This window comes from Staurois parvus, unplaced genomic scaffold (assembly GCF_062004578.1).
Source record: "Staurois parvus isolate SC_StPar_1 unplaced genomic scaffold, SC_StPar_1.0 ptg000340l, whole genome shotgun sequence".
In the NCBI taxonomy this organism is placed as follows: Eukaryota; Metazoa; Chordata; class Amphibia; order Anura; family Ranidae; genus Staurois; species Staurois parvus.
The window spans coordinates 4,541,484-4,564,676 of NW_028318136.1; the positions used below are offsets into that span (position 1 = coordinate 4,541,484).

Below are 23,193 nucleotides of genomic sequence, written 5' to 3' on the forward strand. Positions count from 1 at the left end.
CTAGGTCCTCTTTCACACTTGTTCTGAGATCACTTCTCATATAGAGACAGACACCACCACCTTTCCTGTTTACCTTGTCTCTTCGAAAGAGAACATAGCCAGAAATATTAATGGCCCAGTCATGTGAAGAATGAAGCCAAGATTCAGCAATACCAGTTAAATCATAGCACTGGTCAGCTAGAGCTCAGGGGTTTTGTATCCTCCTAGAGCAGAAAGAAAACTCCTCCAACCAGCTTTAGCTAGTGCTTGATTGAACACTGATAAAAGCCACAAGACTGCTCTAACCTCTGGTGAGAAAAGGTATTTAGTAGTAAAATAATTGCATTTCCATGTTCTGTGTACTGTGGGAGACCAGACATACTGGATGCAGGGTCCTGGGTTTAGTAACACTTCAAGACATTTGTTTCAAAGCAGAGGTAATTTTTTGGTGGACACAGCCTCTAGGAACAGATTTGTATTGATAGCCAAACTTGACCACAGTCCAATCTCTATTCATACCTGATGACCAAACACGTCATTTACATTTTAGTTACTTTATTTTTCACTTGAAATCACAATTTGATTTTGTTTAAATTCAATCTTAAGTAATTTGTATTTGAACATATCAAGGTTGATTAACACTCCTGTTCCTCAAAATGTCCTGATAATTTGATGAAGTAAGGTAAGATAGATAAAAATTTTATGTAAAGAATGAAAATGGATTATGTGTGCAACAGACTAATAAATGGGTTTTATATTAATCTATATAAAGCTATCTGGTCAGGAACATTTAAAAAGAAACATGCTTTTATACACTTATGAATTGAGTTTCGATATAATAGTTTATGTAAGATGGTCTTACAAGTGATATAGAGCACATAATAAGGAAATATACAGAGTATACATCTAATAATCTGCAATCTATTCTGATGGTTTTTTTCCAGGTAGTTAACAGGGACAAACAGTGGAAAAGAATATAAAGGCCCTACTAAGAGAAAATGTAGGTAAATAAAAAACCTCAAGGCTTCAAAGCAATATCATAATGTAGCAGGTAACCTTCACTATACATGTAAAGCTTGCGTTCATTGCAATTGTAACTAAGACTTTGCACTTTCTCAGCCATCTTTTCCATCACGATACTTAGATGACCCTCTTTTCCTGTTTTGGTGTCAAACATGTAGAAGACTTCTTCCAATTTCGGACCGAGTGAACGAGTGACATAGAGGACTCCACACATCATGAAAGCATTGCTTGCATCAGGTTTATTCTGTGTGGTAATCCAGATATTATCAACTGTGAAAGTGGCAACATTGACCTTACCCACCAAAATTTTGCCAGCGCTTTCCTCAGTGGTAAATAGAACCCAGAGACCTTTCTCATCTGAAGCAAAGTCAATGTCTTGGTACATAGTGCCAGCATAAGAGAAGTGGTTGTTGAACAATGCATTAGGAAGAGACTTTTTTTGGTAGACTCCACTGGTCAAACTAACTCTGCACATATCATGGCTGTTGAAGCAGTTGTAGTACAAGTTGTTGTTGTGTACAACCATTCCAGCACCTTGGCCAGCGAAGGTATGGTTCCATTTATTTTTTATGAGCATAGAGAGGGGTAGATCTATAGGATTTTTATACATTTGCAGGTCAGACATGGATGGATAAATGCGTATGGACTCAAGAACTCGACCATCAGTATTTAGAGGAGCCACCCAGTACAGTGACTTCTTGGTGGTGTTCCATGCTGCATCTTTGCCCCACGCTCCTGACTTGTATGCATTTCCTTTCCAGTTGAGTTGCAGAAGGTTAGGTTTACTGATACGGGCTAAACCTTGGTGCTGACAAGATCCTGTAAAAAGATTTTTAAAAATCTGTTAGCATTTAAACATACTAACATTATAATGTTTTATATTATATTATATTTTATTAACATATATCATAAAAATATAGAACTTCATATACATAGGTATATCCCTTTATGAAAAAAGCATAAATGCTTAAATGTATGATTTGACATACAATGTAACACTGCACATTGTGGCTCAACATATTACCTAATCAAGAAGTCTACTTAAAAAAAGGACATTTAAAAATTCTCTGGTCTGAAGCCTTTTATGCTAAGTCACAGATGCAGTGACTCACCCATGCTTATATCTTTTTAGCCTGTGTAGCTGATTGCTGCTTTGCCAGCTGGAGAGCCGACTGTATAAAAAACCTCCCTGCCACTGTGTTGACTTTGAGAGGAGCACGGGGCCGTGTGGTGTCCAGCTAGACTCTCTCCTTTTACTTCCTTGTTATGCTGAACTGTAACAGAGTTACTAGCTTTCTTTCTCTCCCAAGTAAGATAATTGATGATGCGGCTGCAATGGAACCTGGGAATTGTAGACCAGGGGGATCCACAAACTACAAGGATCAAGATACCTTGCATCACAGAGGAGGGGAGATACAGTGTTTTCCTGGGTAAATTGGCAGAGATTGGGGCAGACCAGCACAGGGAATAGGTCAGTGCAGATCTGCTGCTGGTATCTGTGCCCTGTAGACCTAAGAGGCTGGGCCTAAGAGAGAGAAAACCAGGACAACAAGCCACAGAAATGTCTTTCCTTGAACTGGGACCAAAGCTGGAGAGACCTGTTTCTACAGCTCTGAGAAACTGAGCCTTATGAAGACCTGATCATGAAGACTGAGACTTCGGGGCAACTGATTGCCAACCATACTGGATCTGATCCATTGCATATTGGGAGTAGTGAGTGGAACCACCCCTTGGCACCCACAGTAAATACCAACTGAGACTGCCCCTTAACTATCAGCCATCCCTTCTTTACAGTCTTAAAAGGACAGCTAAATGTGCATCACCTACAGAAGAGCCTTAAAGAAAGCTGCCACATCAACACTGACAGTTAGGTACCAGCTACTTTAGCCATAACCAGGGGTACCCCTTTGCCCCACCCAGGGACACTTTTTGGGTAGCTATTGCTGAGTGTTACTGCAAAGTTTATTTTATGCCATTCATGCCTTCACAGTTGATGCTATTCTTACTGATACTGTGTGGATTAGTGTAATGAACCTTAGCCTTAGTTAATGGCTGTAGGTGAGGTTAGTCTAAGGTATTCTATTGTTTATTTGTTCTGTGCATTGCATTTGCTTACCCATCAATAATACATTCATCCTATTAATCCTCAAGCTGCTTGTGGACTATTTGCTGTGTACTATAATAGAATCATAGAATATTAACACTTCAGCTACACTATGTGCATAACCAGGTGTGTCGCTGGGAACCAAGTGGTTTCAAGAGTTGAGGCAGAAAACCAAGCAGCTCCTTCAGGGATAGCGCTATACCTGTAAATATTATGACCTAAAGATGGATATACCCCTGTTGAGGTCCTCTATCTCCCTTTTATCATGAACTTCACAACCTTGTTTCTGCTTAACTTTTTTTTAGAAATTTCTTGTTTCTTTAAAACATATCCAGAGTGTATTGACTGGTTCTTACATTATGTATGATCCTAAAAATTAAATTTTTTTCTTACCTGGTGAAGTAAGCTTTACTCATCTAAGTCCCCTGTCCAGGTTCCTTGCCACTACTGTTTCTGGGTGCTTGGGACTCCTGATCCAGTGCTACAAACCTGCCTGAGACCACTGATCCACTACCATCACCTACAGATTACTCAATTCTTCTGGATTATGAGAGTGGGCAGCCAATATGAAATGTTCTTGTCATGTAGGCAGTGGCATGAGCACCCAAAGAAGGAGCCCATAGGAAGTAAACAAAGGAAGAGAGAAGGATGGGGCCAGTAGTGTCATGTGACTGCAGCTTCAGGTAAATAAAATGGAAATTTATATATACTGTATTTTTTTCCAAACCCGCTGAAAATCCTGAAGATCAGCTTTAAAGCTCAATGCTGGGTTCCTTGCCCCCCAAAAGTCTGTATTTCTTGTAGTAATATATATCATTACAACTGATTGTGCATGTGTTTACCAGCTAACTTACCAAAGGGCACCATCACTGGAGCTTTTGGTTTGAGATTCTTTTCACAGTCCACAAGACGTTTCTTCAAATTCTCCATTTCTCTCTTGGCTTTTAGAACATTGTTCTTGTCAAGAGTTTCTAGTTGTCCAACAGTCTTAGACATATTCTTGACCTAAAGACATAAGATTCATTCATTATATCTTGGAGTATGGCTGTGCATAGACTGCTATTAGGTTTTCCACCTGCCTATTGCCATCCTAGCTAAAGGTCTGTCTCTATTTGATATTTTGAAAGGACATACCTCATTATAAAGGTTTTGTACTTGAACGCTGTTTCCATTGGGTTTGACCCTCATTGCTGAGATGTACATTTCCAGTTCCCTGATCTCCCTTTTCAAAACTTCAAAGTTTATTTCCATTAAGCCTTCAGGACGCAATTTCTCCAGATATTCCACTCTTCTGGTTAGATTAATAATCTTCTCCAAGTATGTGTCTAGTCTGATGTCCTGTTCTTGTAACTATTGAAAACATGGTGCCAGTTTTAGGTAAAAAGTGAAAAAGTTACAGTGTTAGTATGCTGTTTATATAAACATAGGTGTAACAACCATTCTCATATGTTATACTGTTGATTACTGGTTATGCCACTAGTTATCAGTATTATGTGTAGTGTATTATTTATTTTGTGGAGCTACACTATTAACTCTGTGATTATGATGTAATTGCCTGTTACATCATGTGTCCATCACCTTGACTTGCCAGTGTTATCTGTAGCAGCTTTCCAATAATTTTGTTGCATAAACCTATAGCTGTTGTAAGCTGGCCAGGAGGAACTCAAGGTATACAGTATTTGTGAAAAAATTCCTCCCCATTTGTTGTATTCTATCTTGTTTCCATAATAAGATCACTCCACTGAATTGCAGAATGCACACCAGTCTCCATAAAGTGTCTTGTGCTATAGTCATCAACCCATCAGCGTCCACACAGTTAACCAGAACATAGTGCAACAAAAGTTGTCCTGCACCAAGGACTTCAAAATGTACTTTATTCATAGCTCTCTTATTTTATCATCAAAAAAGCAGCAGCATAGTTTTTGAAAAAAGTGCAACATTAAAACCCCACACTAGCTCTTGTTTGACTTGAAAAACGTTTAGTGTTGGCTCAAAACCTTGCTGTCTTTTCAGATTTTGTACTATGCTGCAGCTTTTTTTTAATAAGAAAAAAAAATATTTTTTTCATACAAAGTACTTTTTGAAATCCTTGGTGTAGGACAACTTTTGCTACCACATAATACGATCACTAGGTTTACCTAGAGCAACCAATCAGATTCAGTTTAGCGAACTACAAGTTTCTCAATGGTAACTGTGGGATTAAAAATGTTGGTAAATGTGGCAACATTGTTGCTAAAATTAAAAGTATAACAAAAGATCCTCTCGTAAAGCAGACAATGTTGTAAAGGCTCAAGGTTTTTTTTATCTTCATGCATTCAATGATTGCTTCAAAAGTGGTAGTTTTCGTACAATTTTCTGATCGTGTGTACTAGGCTTAAAATATTGTTCCAGCCTGATGTAAATTCCTTTCCTTTTGACCTCCTTATCTACAGTCAATCCAAGAACATCCCTGGTGTATAACTGTAGGGACTTTTGTTATTCATCTCTGTAGAAAAACCTTTTATACCTAAGGCCCTCTGATCAGTTATACATCATTAGTCTTTAAAAAAGTGATTTTATATAAGACTTAACAAATAACCTTCTGCATTTCATCTTCTACTCTGTTGCTCAGTCGGAGTGCTTCATCCTCCAGGTCTCCCACCCGCTTGGCAGGGAAGGACCTATCTGGCAGAAGCACCTCGCAGACACAATGATCTTTCCCAGCTAGGGTGCCTGTAGCATTCTGGACCACCTGTAAAAAGAAGAGATAGTCTTAGAAGCACACTATACTTGTCTTGTTCCTCACAGTATCATACAAATATACATTATTCATTCGGACTTGTTTTATCACTCCACCGAGCACTCTAATGGATCCCCTCCAATAAAGCCAGTTATCACAAGTGAGCTAGGCTATTTCAACAATAAAGGACATTAATCTGGGCCAAACCAAACCATGCAAAGGGGTTATTTACTAAAGGCAAATAGGCTGTTTGTGTTGCAAGGGCAGTTACATTTCACATGATAATTTTCCGTAGAGGTTAGTAAATGCAGGGAAGCTTTGCTGATGTCCATCATCCAATCATGTTCAAGCAAAAGTACCATTTTTTTTTGTTTAACTTTCCTTGCATGTGATTGGGTATTCTTTGTAAAGTGAAATTTAACCATGTTCACTAAGTGATAAGGCAAATTCTTTTGCAAAGTGCAATTTTCCTTGCAAAATATACAGCTTATTTGCCATTAGTAAATTGACTCACACCAGCATGACCGCCATGTTTAAGGGCCAGTTCACACCACACACAGTTCTGGTGCAGTTTTGATGCAGTTTGCTATACTCCAGTATGGTTCTGTGCCGACAAAATGCAGCATGTTCTACTTTTTTTTTCTGCACTGGAAACTGATTGAAACTGACTGCACTGTTGTAAACTAGGGCCATTGGAATACATGGAAAACACTGTACAAGCATTTTTAATGCAGAAAAAAACGCACTGGACTGCATCTAATGTGAACTAGCCCTAAAAGAACATAAAATCTTCTAGTCTTTTGTTGATCACTGTGTACTCATATGTTTTTCTGAGCCTCAGTCAAAAGTGTTTTGTTAGAGCTCAACTCTGGGCAAACAGCTATATTACACTGATAACATAAATTTACAATAATTAATTTACCTGGCAAAGGATTTTCATTTCACAATTGTACATGGCTGTGATACAAGGCACAGACCTGTCCAGCAGGGCCAGAGACTTAGTGATTGTAAACCCTCACCTTCTAAAACAACCCATTCAGTTTAAAATGTAAATGAAAGGAAAAACATTTGTGTATAGATATAAAAAAAATTATAAATAACTTTTTTCCCCCCTTTTTATAAGTGAATAAGTGATCACATACTCTCTGTACTCAGCTGTAAGTGCTGGGGAAGGAGAAACAGCAGCACACAGATCTTCCCAGTGAATGGCTGTGTGGATGGGAGGGGTCAAGATGAGTCTGATTATTGGAAGAGAGCAGGATGAGCTCCCAGCACAGCAAGAGAACTTACCACAATGTAGGAAGCAATACAAAGATAACAGAATACTTTTTCATACATGATACAGCAGGCACATATCAGAAATATAAAATGTTGGGTTTACATATTCTGTAATGTTGCCCAGGTGTGGTTAACTAACACATATCAGTATTGCCCCCCCCCCCCAACTGGACAGTGAAAGGCAAAGCAGCAGACTGACGAGCTTGTCTGTTTGTCACTTTTCTCTGTCCTCTTGTTAGCATGCTTCTTATCAGTACATGAGCACTGCATCACAACTGACTGGCTCCTTATGCTGCTTCACTCTCCCCCAGTCTGAGCTTTGCTGTACAGGGACTAAAAGCAGCTGATACTATGTCACATTAAGGTACTTACAATGCTTACGTAAAAAAAAAAAAAAAACATTTAATGATGTGTAAATGATTACACAGCTGCAATAATTTGTGTCTCATATATCTCACTGGAATTCAGCTTTAAAAAAATAAAAATAACTTCCTATAGGTCAGATTAAGCACTTCTCCACTAAAGAATGTGGAGGAGACAGTTTAGCCAAATGCTTTTTTGTATGCATAGTTTACACCAAACAATGAATTGCATATACATAGTTACATAGTTAGTCTGGCTGAAAACAAAAGACAAATGTCCATCCAGTTCAACCATTAAAAAAAATTTATAATTCTATACCCATCAGTAACTGATGACTGACATCCATACATCTCACAGTGGCTACAGGTGAAATACATTTGGATACTTATGTAGCAATTTTAACCATTTTACAGTTTTGGGGTTTTAAATTGAAATGACAACTAAGCCCTGGTTGACACCCATGCGATTTGCCATGCTATTTGCCATTTCAAAATCGCATGACAAGTCACACCCTATATGTGCCTATTGAACTGTTTAAATCAGTGAGACTCCAACTTGCACCAATTTTGAAAAAGGTTCCTGTGCGACTTGCATTAACATCTGTGCATGAAGTCACGGAGATGTCGACAAGCCACACATGAAATTGCACTGACCCGCAGCTTTGAAATTGCGCTACTTCAGCTGAAGTATCGCAATTTAAGCCTCATTTAGTGTGCCCCAGGACTAAATGGAATGAGGCAACCTACTAATAACAGCTAGTGTTACATTGCCCTAAGTCAGGGATGGTCAACCTGTGGCCTTTGATGTGGTTATCGACTTCAGATTGAATGCAGGAGTTTGGATGCGTTTCAGAAAATGTACCACACTTGCAAGATATTATAGAAGTCTACAGCAATGCACAGCTAACCCTCAGAAAAGCTGCAGGTGTGGTGCGGGTAAACCACATGCTTTAGTGTGAAAGCAGCCTTATAGGGGGCTCAGGACTGAAAGGACTCATTTACATTTGCAGTTTGGGGGGTGGGTGGTTTTTATCACCCTCCCCCAAACCACTGGTGCAGTGTCAGGGGTTGCAATGTGACCTAACCCCATGTTCCAGCAGGCCCATGCGGCCTCCCTGTCACATTCTATTTTACACTTGGACAGGAGGAGCAGCAGGGTAGCATATACAGGAAATGATCCTCTCCATTTTTCTCCTGCAACTGCTGAAAGACAGATTCTCCTCCTCTCCCTCTCACTGGCATTCATTGGCTGCAGGAGAAAAATGTTAATTTTGCTATTCAAAATGAAAAAAATTTTAATTTCTTATCCATTTAATTTCTTTGTGGCCTGTGACTGGTTACCAGATCACGTAAGTGGCCCTCACTCTTCAAAAGTTGAGTACCCCTGAGCTAAGTAGTTTGATTCTTTTTTAAATTGAAACTTGCCAGAAATTGAAATTGACACAGACGTTCCACTCATAAACATGAAATTGTTAACACATGTAGCATTTAGTGTTATTTTTCATTCTGATCATCATAGGTAGCAGAATACTCTATAAAAATCCTAACCCCAAAAATAACATTGGTTCCTAAATGCAAAGGACAAAGCATTCATGATGTAGATATTTAATGTGGGGTCTATTAAAAGTCAATGAAGTCCTACATTCCACTTCATACATTGCAGTGGCTCTATGTAGATGAGAGAACAGTCTCTAAGTGGTGTCATTGAGTAACTGGCTCACCCTTTTTCTTATCATTTCTAGGATTTAATGTAGGATGAGAAAATGAAAGTTATGGTCTGTCTCAATATACATTGAGTACAGGAGGCAGAAATTAATTAATTTAAATAAGACATATAACTAAACCAGGTTGGTTCTACAACTTCCAAACATCCCATCTTTTTTATGGACAATCAACATCTACACATTCCATGGTGATTGTATTAAAGTAATCTCACTGGGGAGATTTCTTTCACTTCCTGTCCCATAGCTAAACACTAAGTGAGAAGAAATCCCTCCAAAGAGAAGAAATCTCTTGTTACCATGTTCCTAGAAATAATTCCCCCATTGTAAGATTTCCCCTCTATTACTATTCTGGGGACAACCCAAGATTTGGGATTTTTTTTTTTCCTTTCGATGATAATGGCACACATAACAAAGAGAGAGGCTGAATATCCCTAATGGGAGCACAGGCAGCACTACAAACCTGAGAGGGGCTCTAATCCATCTCAGCTCTATCCAACACAAAAAACTTTGGCATTAGTTATTTTTGTTAGGTGCCTTAAGGTGTGTCTGCAAGTGCTGGAGTATCTTCCGGACACTCATTGGAACTGGAGAAGTGGCTTGGATAAACCACGAAACATCTTCAGTCGAGGATGAACAAAGAACATCCAAAGGAATGTTTTAACATGCAATACCAGTAGGAATCAATCATGCTTCATATTTTATTTGTCATAATTTTAATTGTGTTTATACAAGTGCAAGACACAACACAAAGATGCAGGAAAATGCAAACAAGTGTAACTATGGTACATATAAAAACTGCAAATTCTGACTATATGACTTTCACCTTGTTAGTTGCTCATCATACATTATTTACCCATGCTATACAGAAATTGTGATCCAGTTTGCAAGTACCCATGAACGTTACAGGTGCACTCACAATATGCATGGTTGAACTGAACCTCCTCACTCACTGGTCTGCGCTCACATTGGACTAAAAGCAAGTGCTCTTGTCACCTCTGCCAACCAAACCACACTGATCCTTGCTTCTGTGCTCAGTCATCTATGGAGAGTTCTGTACTCAGGCACGGTTTGCACTCACACTGAAGAACCAAACTGGACCGCAAGTCAACCATGCCTGGGACCACCTCTTGCAAGTGGAGCTGGGTATGATACACTTAACCATTACTGGACATGGTCCGGAACATTCACACCACACAAAAAAACTGGACCAAGGGGGGTGAACCATGCCCAAGCTTGTTTAAACCTGCCACTGTGAGTTTACCCTAAATAATGGCAACTTGATTTAGCCAGTTTTGAAAGACGATCTACACATCTGTAGCTAGCAGAAGACACCATTAATTAACCATCCTTGGAGGACTTTACAGTGGACCACGGTGAATTTTTCAGGGTAAACTCAGGAAGTAAGCCTGGGTGCTTCTCTTCTCCTGATTCCAAGGACATGAACATCTATGTTCAGGTGATATGTCCCTGCATATTTACAGCCTGATTATGTGGACCAAGTAAATCACTATCTACCTTATACTCTAGTTATCAGAATATATAGTGTTACATAATTTTGATCATACAGAATTACCTATAAATAATCAAGTCTTGTTTTTCTAAGGTTGATTTTTAGAGCTTAGATTGTGGAGCTAAGATGATGAAGCTCCCATTGAGATCTGATGTTTGCAGCATTATGCACTATTGACGTGACCTGATGTTTTCCAACATTTAAGTAACCAAAAGAGTGGGAACACAGAGCCCTACAGTTGTTAATAAACCTAGCAATTACATGCCCTCTTATATTATACTGTTATACACTTTTCGTAGACAGCATACATTACTGACGTAAGGTCAGATGGCTGGCAGAATTGCAGCAATTACAACTAGTCACCTCTCCCTCACTTCTAGGTTCACACTTGAGCTTCTTCAAGCTTTTTTGAACTTTTTCTAAGTGTTATTGTCTCTCTACCAGAAAACTAATTAAATAAACCTTCATAGAGCAATTGTTGACTTTTCTTCACTCTCAGTTGAACAGAACTCAGCCCACAAGGAACATGGACACAACAGAGCAAAAGACAAAGCCAGAACTAAAAAGGCAAAACCAGATCCCTTCTACTGTAAGATGGCCTTCTCACCAGCCAAGTACATTCCCTCATTACTGGAACATCTTCATCCCAGGACATCTCAATGTCTTGTCCAGAGCCAGGTTCCTCTTGGTCTTTCTTGGCATGATGATGCCATCCTTTCATCAATAATCGGCTGTCAATAGATATCACAGGCAAATCACATGTTTAAGAACACAAAACAAAGTGAAAAAGCTGAAAGTGATAATAAAGGTTCTTGTTTTTTTCCAAATAACCACCACGTTGTACTGACCTGCTCTGTGCAGTGGTTTAGCACAGAGCAGCCTCGGTCCTCCTCTTTTTGGGTCCTCTGCTGGTTCTCCTAACCCCTTCCTCCTGCTTAGTGCCCCCATAGCAAGCAGCTTGCTATGGGGGCACCCGAGCAAGCTCACTTCTGAGCCCCTGCTCTATTTGTCCATTCACAAACAGAGAGTGTCTTGGCCTCGCTCCTGCTCTATCCTCATTGGTTTACAGGCTGTGCTTGACAGTAACAGGAGCCAATGGTTAATGCTGCTGTCTCAGCCAAAGAGGAGGGTGAAACCTCAGAGAGCAGCTACTTTCATGTACATCGCTGGTTTGAGATGGGGCTCAAGTAAGTATTAGGGGCTGGATGTGCTGCTACACACAAAAATCTTGAGCCTTTACAAGCACTGTGGAACAATACCATTACAAATTTATAAAAGACAGCATTTGTTGCAGACATCAGTATTGCATATGTCTGCAAGTCAATGTAAAGCAATCAAAGGATGTCACACAATGCCATCATTGGGCATGCTTAGCATAAACACTATAGGGTCCCTCAAATTGAATGTGGAATTCATCATTAAGGGGTGTACTTATAAAAAATTCACAGAGCTATTCATCTTGTGAAATCAAATGTTATTAGGCTATTTCCTCTCCAGGTTAAATCTTACTCATTCATATAGAATAGAATGAATTAGGAAAATACCACATTATGGACTTTTGATAGAACTAATGATGACTGGAAATACATAACTATTTAATACGATTGTCAGCTCCATCTTATAGCCATATTGCAGTATTTTCCTGACAAAATCTAAAGAGCAATCTCCTTGATAAAATCCGACAGGAATTCTAACTCTGTCCTACTCTAAAAAAATGACTTTACATACACTTTGATGCAACCTTTTATATCATTGTGCAAGCATATCCAATAGAGTTTTCTTCTTCCTACTTGTGATTACATTTTTATTTCTATTGATAATGCAGTTCATGAAAAGTGGACTCAGACAGACACTAATAACACAGTTACAATTCACATTAAAGCTTTTTGTCTTGTCTTCAAAGGAAGCTTCTCGAAGGGAATACGCCAGCTCACAGATTGTGTCCTGTTGTTGGTTTCCTGGTGGCCAATTCTCTGCAAATTCAACAGAAAATGGAGTCTTGAGGTACTTCCAAAGAGATGTGTAAATGTATATATTTTATATTATGATCCTCTATCTTTGAAATATCATTTAAAATGAAAATGATTGCATTTTGAATAAATATCTATTTGACAGAATATCTGTTTTCAAAGTGGATGTTCTAAAATGGACAGTTAGGTCAACTGTTGTAATGGAATGGGATAGCGATGACTATGACCATTTGTCAAATTTAGAAAATGTCATTACCTTCAACAGGCCATTAAAAAGCGATTGAGGAATTAAGGTGACACTATGGGGGGTATTTACTAAAACTGGTACACTCAGAATCTGGTGCAGTTGTGCATGGTAGCCAATCAGCTTCTAATTTCAGCTTGTTCAATTTGGCTTTGACAAGAAAACCTGGAAGCTGATTGGAAGAGCTGCACCATGTTCCAGTTTTAGTAAATAACCCTGTAAGTATTTCTACACACGTTCAATCATTTCTAAACTTCATATAGTAATTAATTTTTTCTGTACCCTACAGGCATTAAAAAACTCCACTCAAATTTATCTTGGCCATTTTAATTAGAGGAGACTAGTTTAAGTATGCTAATATTACCAATTAGGTGTTCAACCTCAAAACCTCAACAATTATTTCCTGCTCTATTCCTCCTTTTGAGTTGAGGAGGTTTTGCTTAGACTTCTCTGAATCCAACACTGGAGGAGCACGAGCATTTGTACAACGACTTCTCATAGAACTTTTGGGATGGTAGAGTATAGATCGATGCCATGAAAAAAAGCAATCTTAGAAATGCTAAAATGTTTTTAAAGCCAAAACATCTTTTTCAGTGATGAGAACCCAAGTCAGCTTTTTTTTTTTTATGTCTGTGTCCTTGTCCCTCTTTCTATTTGTACCAAAACTGAAAGTGAGGGAAAATCAATAATCAAAAAAGTTGCTACCAGAAAAGGTATGGAAGGTAAGTTTTCCAATAGAGACACTTTTTCCAGTTCTGTCTAAGATGGCATTACCCTCACTTTGGAGAGATTTCCTTTCTCTTCCTGTCAAGTCTACTAAACAGGAAGTGAGTATAAAGCCCCCCAATGGGACATAGATGGCATACAAAACTGTCATTTATTTTAATCATTCCACATGCTAGCCCAAATAAAGAGAAATATTTTTGGCTTTGCTTTAATATGCTAAACCAGCCTTTTTCAACCTTTTCAACACAAAGGAAACCTTGAAAGAACTTTCTGTTCTCAGGGAACACCTACTAAAATTTACTATATGTACAGCTCATGATACTACATTAGTGTGATGGTCAGAGAGAAGAATGCTTCTTAAACTTGTGGTCATTGGGAAGAATTACCACCTTACAGATAGCTAAAAAGATCATTGATGTCAATGGGACCTCATCTGAGAGACAGAAATTGCTCATTGCTCAAGGAACCCCTAACAATCTGGAGAACACTTGGGTTCCATGGAACCCTGGTTGAGAAACCCTGTGCTAAATTCAGTCAGTCGCTTTACTTAAAACAGCAAGGATACATTTGAGCAGAGTTCTCTGTGCCTAAATAATTTGTACAGATGGTTTCTCTAGGGGTCAGCAGGTTGGAAGTGTGCAGAGATACTCTATCACTATATAGTGCATCATGTTCTCATTTTATTTTCAAAGAAGCAAAGCAACATACCCAGATATTTGTCTTCCAGCACACAATTTCTGTTTCTCATTTCCTAGGCGTAGTTGCGGGGAGTTCATTATAGCATGCTTCATTGTCTTCAGAGAAGGTCTACAATTCTGTCTTGAACTCGTTGTGTCTTGAGCTCCTGGCAGTCTTCAAATGATCCTTCCTTTTTTCAGTTTGTAACTATATCAACAGATTCTGCTGGAAACCGCCACCTCATAAATAAGATTTTTATTGCTGCAGAAGTTTTGAAACTGATCCACTAGTAGTGCTAGTAAACCTCTCAGGTACAAGACATTTTTATTTGAAGGTCTTTGGGTCACATAAATTCCAATGTGTTGTGTTCAATGCAAACCTGTCTCTAAAAGATATTGGAGCCCCTATATAGTTATTGTTACCCTGAGGCCACAGTTTACTTAGTCCAAAAAATCCAACTACCCCACAATACATCCATCACATCATCCTGCCTGAGCACTGAGGATGTTGTAACTGTTGAATGAGAAAATCACATTTACAAGGGAAGAACAGCAAATTTGAGAGAGAGAGAAGTGACAAGTGTGGAAGTTTTATTGTATCATACTTCTTTACTGGAGATTAGCATTAAAGCACAACTGAACTTTCAGATGAAATCAGCTAAATACATTCCAGGCGCTCTGAAAATGGGTGCAAAGTCTTACAGTTTGTTTTCCAGCCACACTGGAAACAGTGCTCTCTCTGCTGAGCTCCAACATATCCCCTGCAGAGTCAGAGCTAGAGTTCTCCAATCAGCAGAGAGCATGAATTTTTCTGAGTGCATGGTTTGATGCTAACGGGGGTTTACTGGACCTCTGCAGAGAAATCAATACTTCCACACAGACAGCAGGGGCCCTTCTAATCAGGATGTGTCTGATTTTCTAACCCAAAAAAAATGTATTGTAAGACTTTGCACATCTTTTCTTCTTATTTACCTGGAACGTATTAGCTGATTTCAACTCAAAGTTAATTTTGGTTTTAATTTCACTGTTCTTAAACTTAGTTTAATTGTCTGGAACCAGACTGGACCGCAGACTGGAACAATAGTTAGTGAAACTATTGATGTTGTTACGCCATTTTAGCTTGCATTTCAAATGACCAAAACTAAGATAAAAGTTGGGCCAACCATATAATATGGGTTTTTGACAGCCCTGTTTGATGCTATATTGACCATATTTTGCTGCTGGTATGGATCAGCTTCTATAATGATGCAAACCTTTGAAATTATTAATCAACACCACATGTTAGATGAACATGCTGCAATACACAGCAATACTGAGTATGTCAGCACACTCCAGATAGTCCAAATCATGGCATTGTAAAGAAACTCCACTGGGGTAAGCAAATATGTCTTCATTTCAAGAGTTATGTCCAAAATCCTTACATGCAGTAGCAATGATGATTATGTATGCATCAATTATATTATTTTAGAGTTAAGTTTAAACATTAATAGTATTTAACAAAAATCTGTATGTAGGCAGTGTATAGCAATCAAAAACAATGTGATTATTATATTTTCATAATTATGGTATTTACTAGTAGATCCGGGAACCAAAATGGAGTTCCAGAAAAATCAGATATTTAACACATGTTGCTGTATCTCATGGAAATCACATTGTTTTACGGTAAAGGCAATCTCAAGGTCTGTAACTCAGCTACCCTTATACCCCAAAGCCACCTAGATCCCAAGAAGTATATATTTTTTTCTTATTGGTCATTCATTGACAAGGATATTGAATATGTTGGTGGGTTTTACTGCTGCCAACAAACTGAAGTCTAATCTCTGAACTATTTTTAAAATATCACATTTAGGCTTTTTCCCATTCTGTATTAGCCATTTGTACTGAATAATTTTTTGCGGTGGCCCTTGGAGAATGGTAAAGTCATAAGTATTTGAATGCCTTTAAAATGGAGAAATCACAGCTTGGAAAAATGGCAGACTGACATGCTATCCTCCGCTATAACAAAAGGTGGAGAACCTCTCTCTAATCTTTATTGTTTAATGTTATACAATGTATCATAGTTATCAAGAGTTGTCAAAGCATTGATCCAGCATATTCAACTTATTTTTATAAGTGTGCTCTAGTTGAGATTTAGATGAAGACAAAGGAATGTACTTTTGAAATGGGGGAAAGCTTTATCCAAATTCCAGATTTTTTTTTTGAGCAACTGAACCCTCTATTTTCGGCTAGTTTAGATTTCTTTTAAAAAATCAACAACCTACTTGACAGTGAAAAAAAAAATCAAAGTCCTACCTAATTTACATTAAAAATCCTTGCACCTAATTTGACTACTCTTACACTAAAAATGTTCAATATGATCAAAGCATTGATCCAGCATATTCAACTTATTTTTATAAGAGTGCTCTAGTTGAGATTTAGATGAAGACAAAGGAATGTACTTTTGAAATGGGGGAAAGCTTTATCCAAATTCCAGATTTTTTTTTTAACAACTGAACTCTCTATTTTCGGCTAGTTTAGATTTCTTGTAAAAAATCAACAACCTACTTGACAGTGAAAAAAAAAATCAAAGTCCTACCTAACTTACATTAGTAAATCCTTGCACCTAATTTGACTACTCTTACACTAAAAATGTTCAATATGATCAATACTAGAGTAAAGAAATCAAGGCCTGACCTCTCATGCAATAAAGAATTTTGTGCCTGGCTACCCAGTAATAAATCCACTGTCTGACTTTACAATAAGAATTCACATCTTAGTCAACATCACAGTAAAAAATGTATAGCCCAACCTTGCAATAAATTGTTCACAATCTGATTACAGTAGACAAATACATAGCTTAACTAAATTTACATTCAGAATCTGCAGTTTGACCAACATTGTATGAAGTAATTAGGGACTATGGTTACCCAGTTGAAGCCATGGATTCCATATCTTGCACTAATGAGAGCTAACAAGCATATGACATCTGCGTGTTAGACAAATATTTATGGCAACAACAATAAACTGTAGACAAAGGTCTCTATATTTTAGATTGTATCTGTACTATAAAAAATTGTTTTCGATGCATGGTTATCCACAGGGGATTATTGTGAATTACTAGCCCTACATGAAAAATAATCCTCTTGTTTATTTTGGATTTGTGATGGAAATGATGACCCTAAATGTTGACTAAAAGGCAAGGCTTAATCACAACAAATCATTGACATGTCTATTTAATTTGGTTGTATTAACCTTTTAGAAAATAATCTACTAGTTCGGATGTCCATATGCTTACAGAAATTATTATTGACTCTGTTTGGATTTCTTGAATTGTCACTGTATGTTTGAATACCTCTCTTAGTTTGTTGTATGTAAAGTGCCACTCATGCAGCTGTGTGTTTAAAACTAAAATTAAATTAAAAAGAGCTGATTTAAAAAGAAAATATTGTACAGTTTGATTACCCTTACTTCAAATAATAGATGTTCTATATTAATGGAAACAAACCCTACAACCTAACTATCTGTAGAGTTAACAATTTAAAATCTCACTACCCTTTTTTAGAAGATTCCACAGCTGGACGAAATTTGCCTACTATCCCTCATTTTTCGGGGACCTCCCAGTTGAAGATTTCTTTTTCAAAATAACTAACCAACTGTACCATAAAAAGCTCTTTTCTGTGTGTTAAAAACAATTAAATATGAATTATCTTTGGTTTTTTGATGTTATAAGGGTTGATTTACTAAAGGCAAATAGGCTGTGCACTTTGCCCCCGAATTGGCACTATAGCTTTGTGAATGAAGTGAAGCTCTGTTGATCATCAGAGAATCATGTGCAAGCAAAAATGTTGTTTTTTTACATTATGTTTGCACATGATTGGGTTTTCTTTGAAAAGTGAAACTTCACCACATTCACTAAGCTCTGGGTCACAGTCCAAACCAATTAGCTTTTAGTAAATCAACCTCATAGTGTTCTAAGGGCTCTTAAGGACACAATAATTTTTAAGCATAGTGTCCCTATATATATGGAAAATGTTGTCAGCTAAGTTCAGCTACTTTTAGAGTAAAACATTAAGAACCAAATCATCCAGATAAGTTAAAAAAATTCACTGAAGAGAATTGAGTCACATTTTCCTTATCATAAAGAATCCACACTTTGAAGACTCTTACAGTAAAAAACCGTATTCACTGGTAAAGAAGCATTAGTTCTAAATTCGAGATGCAATACATCATTTATCAAAGTATTACTATGTTAAGCAGGCAGACATTGAAGCTGATATGCTAAAGGTGTTGACAATGATTTCCATAAAAAAGAATCGCTTACATTTTTCCAGTCATGTACAGATGATATTAATAAATTTGAATCTGCTTTCTCCATGATCAGACAATGGATGTGAATCTTCCCACATGGAAGAAAAGTATATTTGAAATTTATTTTAAAAATATTCTTCCCAAATAAAATATATTGACGTGTATTTGAAATACTACAATTTTGACCATATTCAATATATTTAAAATAATAAAAAAAAAAAAAAAAAAATTATATATATATATATATATATATATAGAAATGCGTTTTTATTACAAAATATATAAAAAATATTTTTAAAAATACATTTTCAAATATACTGTATGTCTTTAAAAACACAAGTCTACATTTTTGGAATGCGTTTACAAATATATGTAAAAATATATGTTAAAATGACTTTTTTATATGTTAAAAAAATCTGAAAACTATATTTTAAAAAAATATATTTTTAAAAATATATATTTTTTAAATATATTCTTCAGATTTTTTGTAACATATAAAAAAGTCATTTTAACATATTATTTATTGAAATATATTTTGAAACATATTGAATATGGTCAAAATTGTAGTATTTCAAATATATATCAATATATTTGGGAAGAATATTTTTAGAATATCTTTCAAATATATTTTTCTTCCAAAAGGATTAGCTCTTTTTAGAGTGACAGTGCTCAACTCCTTTAATAAATCAGCCTTACTGTCCTTTTTTAGATATATTACTAATGCCCTATACAAGCAGAAACACTCACAAATGCAGCAGCAGCATGGAGCAGGACCAGCGTCAGGAGACAGATATACATCTTTATCAGAGATGAACTGCAAGTATTTGAGGATTGCAGGTACAGGTTTATATAGAGAGGGATTGAGACCCAGTTGCATCCTATTCCTCCACCCTCCGCCCTATTAGTGTTTTGTAATCTTGATCCTTAAATGATGTGTTTGTCATGATTAAAAGGTACAGGGAGGACTGATATCTGTCACATTTATCAGTTTGTGCCATGTGGGATTAATGGTGTATTGTGGCAGGTGTCTGGGATTATGGTACATAATGGCACGGTGTTCCAAGAACTGCAATAAAACCCCTGTGACTAATCACATCCATTGTCCTACCTTTCTCTATCACCCTTGGTGGACTCTTTATGAAAGGATAACAAGAAACTAGTCAAAATGTTCTTTCTCACTTGTCAGAGTTTAAGTAAACTCTAGCATTAGGGCATTTGCAGGATGGCGAGACACATCTAAAGCCAGAGAATATTTTAGGTGCATTTTTTGACTGCAACTGTCATGCTTTATTGAGGTGCCTGAGCTCAAATCAGATTGCTGCGTGTATCCACTACAAAATTCCAATTAGCAGCAGCTACATTCAAATCATGAAACTTTGGGTACAAATAATTTAAATAAATTTCACAATAACCCTAGAGCATATACATCTGCTCCATGTGGAGCAAATGCTTTTGCAAACACAGTTATTACATTGCAAAATTGCAGTGACATCATCACTGGGCTGTACATAGCCTGGCATGAGAGCGGAGCTGTGGGAAGGACTCAGCAGGCCCACCCACTACAGGCTGGCTGTACAAAATTAGAGGAGGGGCTGGACACAAGACCAGTCACCCTGCACAAGAAGAGAACGCTTCAGTGCCTGGTCTTTATTATTGGAAGCTCCTGATGTAAAAGAATTGGACAGGCAGTATAACATGCCTCGGGACAATGTCAGGCAGGTGGGAGGGCTTTGGAAGATGGTGAATTATGTCCATAAGCATAAGTAGGAGAGATGTTAAGAGAGAGGGAATGGAACATTTCTTGAATATAGGCGGGCAGTTTATCCAGGAGGACTGATTCAAGGATCCAATGGATTTTTGGGCTGTTACGGTGAGATCTGTCCTCTAGATCTGCCAGCTACTCTTTTATCCACACTATTTTGTCCTCCCTGTCATTCTGGGAATCAAGCAAGGTATTGAACCTCCATTATGGTTTTAACATGATCCAGCCTTCCCCTCAAGTCACAGAGATGATCATGGAATTGGCGCAGGAGTTAGTAATGCCAGCATGTAACAAAGCTTTAAGGGAGACAGACATTTCTTTCATGGTAGTGTCCAGAATAGAAGTGTCACCGATAGGGAAAGCAGCAATAGGATCAATGTGTGAGCCAGAATCATCCATGCCCTCATAACTATCACTTACCTTCCCTCGAGCTGTGGAAAATGCAAGGGTCGGAGGCACCACCATTCTGGGTTTAGACTTGACTGGGCTTTGGGTAGATGAGGCCGATGAGCCTGATCCAGCTCTTGATGAGGCTCCTTAGTGCTGTATTAGCTGAGTGGGAAAGGCACAGGCTGCAGTATGAGCAGAGTGTAGGTTTCCGCCACCGCCGTGATGATGCACCATTTTGTTGTGGACAACTGGAGAGAAGTCAGCCAACAATTTTGGCATCTGGGCCCTCTCTTTCCTCTTTCAGGACATTTATGCTGAGTGAAAAGACTTTGAGGTTACAGCAGGTTGTTGCTGGCCTGGGAGAGCGGGGTTTTTCGGGCAGTAGAGCGGAGTACGCAGACCACACGGCCATCTTAGATTGTGGGCGCAATGCCCCCCTACTGGAAGCTCCTGCACAGAGGCAAAGGTTTCACACTGGATTACTGCACAGATATGGTAAAAATATACAAAGCACACCAAGATTCAAGGAAGAACACAGATGTCTCTTGTATTTATACAATATAGGGGAGAGTTACTAAAATTGGTGCACTCAGAATCTGGTGCAGCTCTACATTGTAGCCAATCAGCTTATAACTTCAGTTTGTTCAATTAAGTTTGGACACTAAAACCTGGAAGCTGATTGGTTTCTATGTAGAGCTGCACCACATTTTGCATGCTTCAATTTTAGTATATAACGCCCTATATGCTATTTTGGAGTTCATCTTGCAAATGCAATTGCAATTTTGAATTTTGGTTAATAATAGTCCAGTGCAGCAAGGCATTCCATAGAAAGGTGGATTTCTCATGCTGGTTGGTGTCAGATCTGGTCATTGTCATTGTGCTCACTTGTAGGCAAGTCCACTTTCTCCACTGTAGGTAGCACTTGACCCGGGCAGTTCTACAGACTGGAGTGGAGAATCCTGGTTTCTCTCTGGTTCCGGGTCCCTGAAGGCAGTGTTCTGGTTGGCTATGCTGCATCCAGGTGACCCCTGGCAGCCATCTTGGGTCAGCAGAGGGTTTATAAATCCCTGTCCTTAGGTTTTGGCACACTTGGTGAAGTGGTTAGAGTAGGGAAAGAGCATCTATCTGTGAGGGAAAATGATTAGCGGCAGGGAAAGGTTCCTTATGAGTAGGAACAGGTTAGGGACTTATATATTTCTCAAATACAAAGCACACACCAAAAAAATACCCAGAAAAGTAATCTACCTCCACCCTTGAAGGTTACAGAATAATATATAAAACTTTTCTTATAAATAAAAAATCCTAAATCTCAAAACACACCCCACTCGTATAAGCAAATATTCAATAAACAAAAGTTCAATAAATGTTCAATAAAGTCTCTTTACTTCTTCTTTTCCACGAAACAATTCTTTTTCTCAACACCCGTACATTCTGATGCCCTTATACCTCAAAAAGAAAAAACTATATATAGTGTCATACCTTTTTAGTAATCAGAACACATGTGCCCTTAACAATGTACCATGCAATACTTGTGAAACACTCCAAAAGGAGAAAAAAAAAAAAAAAAAAATATATATATATATATATATATATATTATTATAAATCTCTATGTCACCAAATCTATAACCAGTGCGACATACCCGTATCACATCCACTATGTGAATCTGTGACACTTATAACACTGCAACTTAGTGACACTGCACTTAACCTCCTTGGTGGTATTCCCGAGTGTAGCTCGGGGTAACATTTCAGTACCAAAAGCGGTAACCCCGAGCTACACTCGGGAATACCATGCGGCGCTGCTCCGGCATGTGTTCTTCACTTACCTTACCCTGCGCTCCCACGATGTGTCCCCTGCAGCGTCCCCGGCCATCTCCTCCGGCCGATGCCGGCATCCGGCTTCTGTGTCCTGTCCCTGTGACGTCGGGACGTACGGGCGCCGCCGGCGGCGGGAAATTTAAAAATTTTAAAAAATGTCATTTTTTTTTTTTTTCATTTTACACAGTAAAACATTGCTGTTTCAACCTATTTCACATACATATTGTCCCTAGTGCTTTGTCCTGCGCCCTGCCTGCATTTTGTCTGTTCTTTCTGCCTGGAAACTGAGAAATGTCCATGGCGTCCAAAAAGTGTCCCTTTAGGTCAAAAGCGGTTTAGATCAGCTAGAGAACAGCGATAGTAAATCAGAACCACTTACAGAATTGAGTGATAATGATTCGTGGGGGAAATTCGTCATCAGAAACTGAAAACGATTTTGCGACTGAGCTCAGCAATGTGCGAACTTGGCGCTCTATTTCACATTTCAGTGTTTTTGGTTTGATTATATTATTGAATTTAATTTTTTATTATTTTTATATTATTTTTATGATTATTTATTAAATTATAATTTATGATTTTGTGTTTCAAATTTTATCATACCCGGGATGTTTACTAGACT

General features: G+C 38.0%; 1 protein-coding gene across 1 annotated transcript; it reads right to left on the bottom strand.

Annotated features, from left to right (window-relative positions):
- Positions 1 to 517: 517 nt before the first annotated feature.
- LOC149456968 (olfactomedin) lies at positions 518 to 20,830 on the bottom strand. Its single transcript, XM_089684226.1, has 7 exons — positions 20,786 to 20,830; positions 12,575 to 12,672; positions 11,307 to 11,430; positions 5,685 to 5,837; positions 4,241 to 4,456; positions 3,961 to 4,111; positions 518 to 1,821 (listed from the first exon to the last, which is right to left on the bottom strand). The coding sequence occupies exons 1-7, from the start codon at positions 20,828 to 20,830 to the stop codon at positions 998 to 1,000; spliced, it is 1,611 nt and encodes a 536-aa protein (XP_089540352.1). The 3' UTR covers positions 518 to 997.
- Positions 20,831 to 23,193: the final 2,363 nt, after the last annotated feature.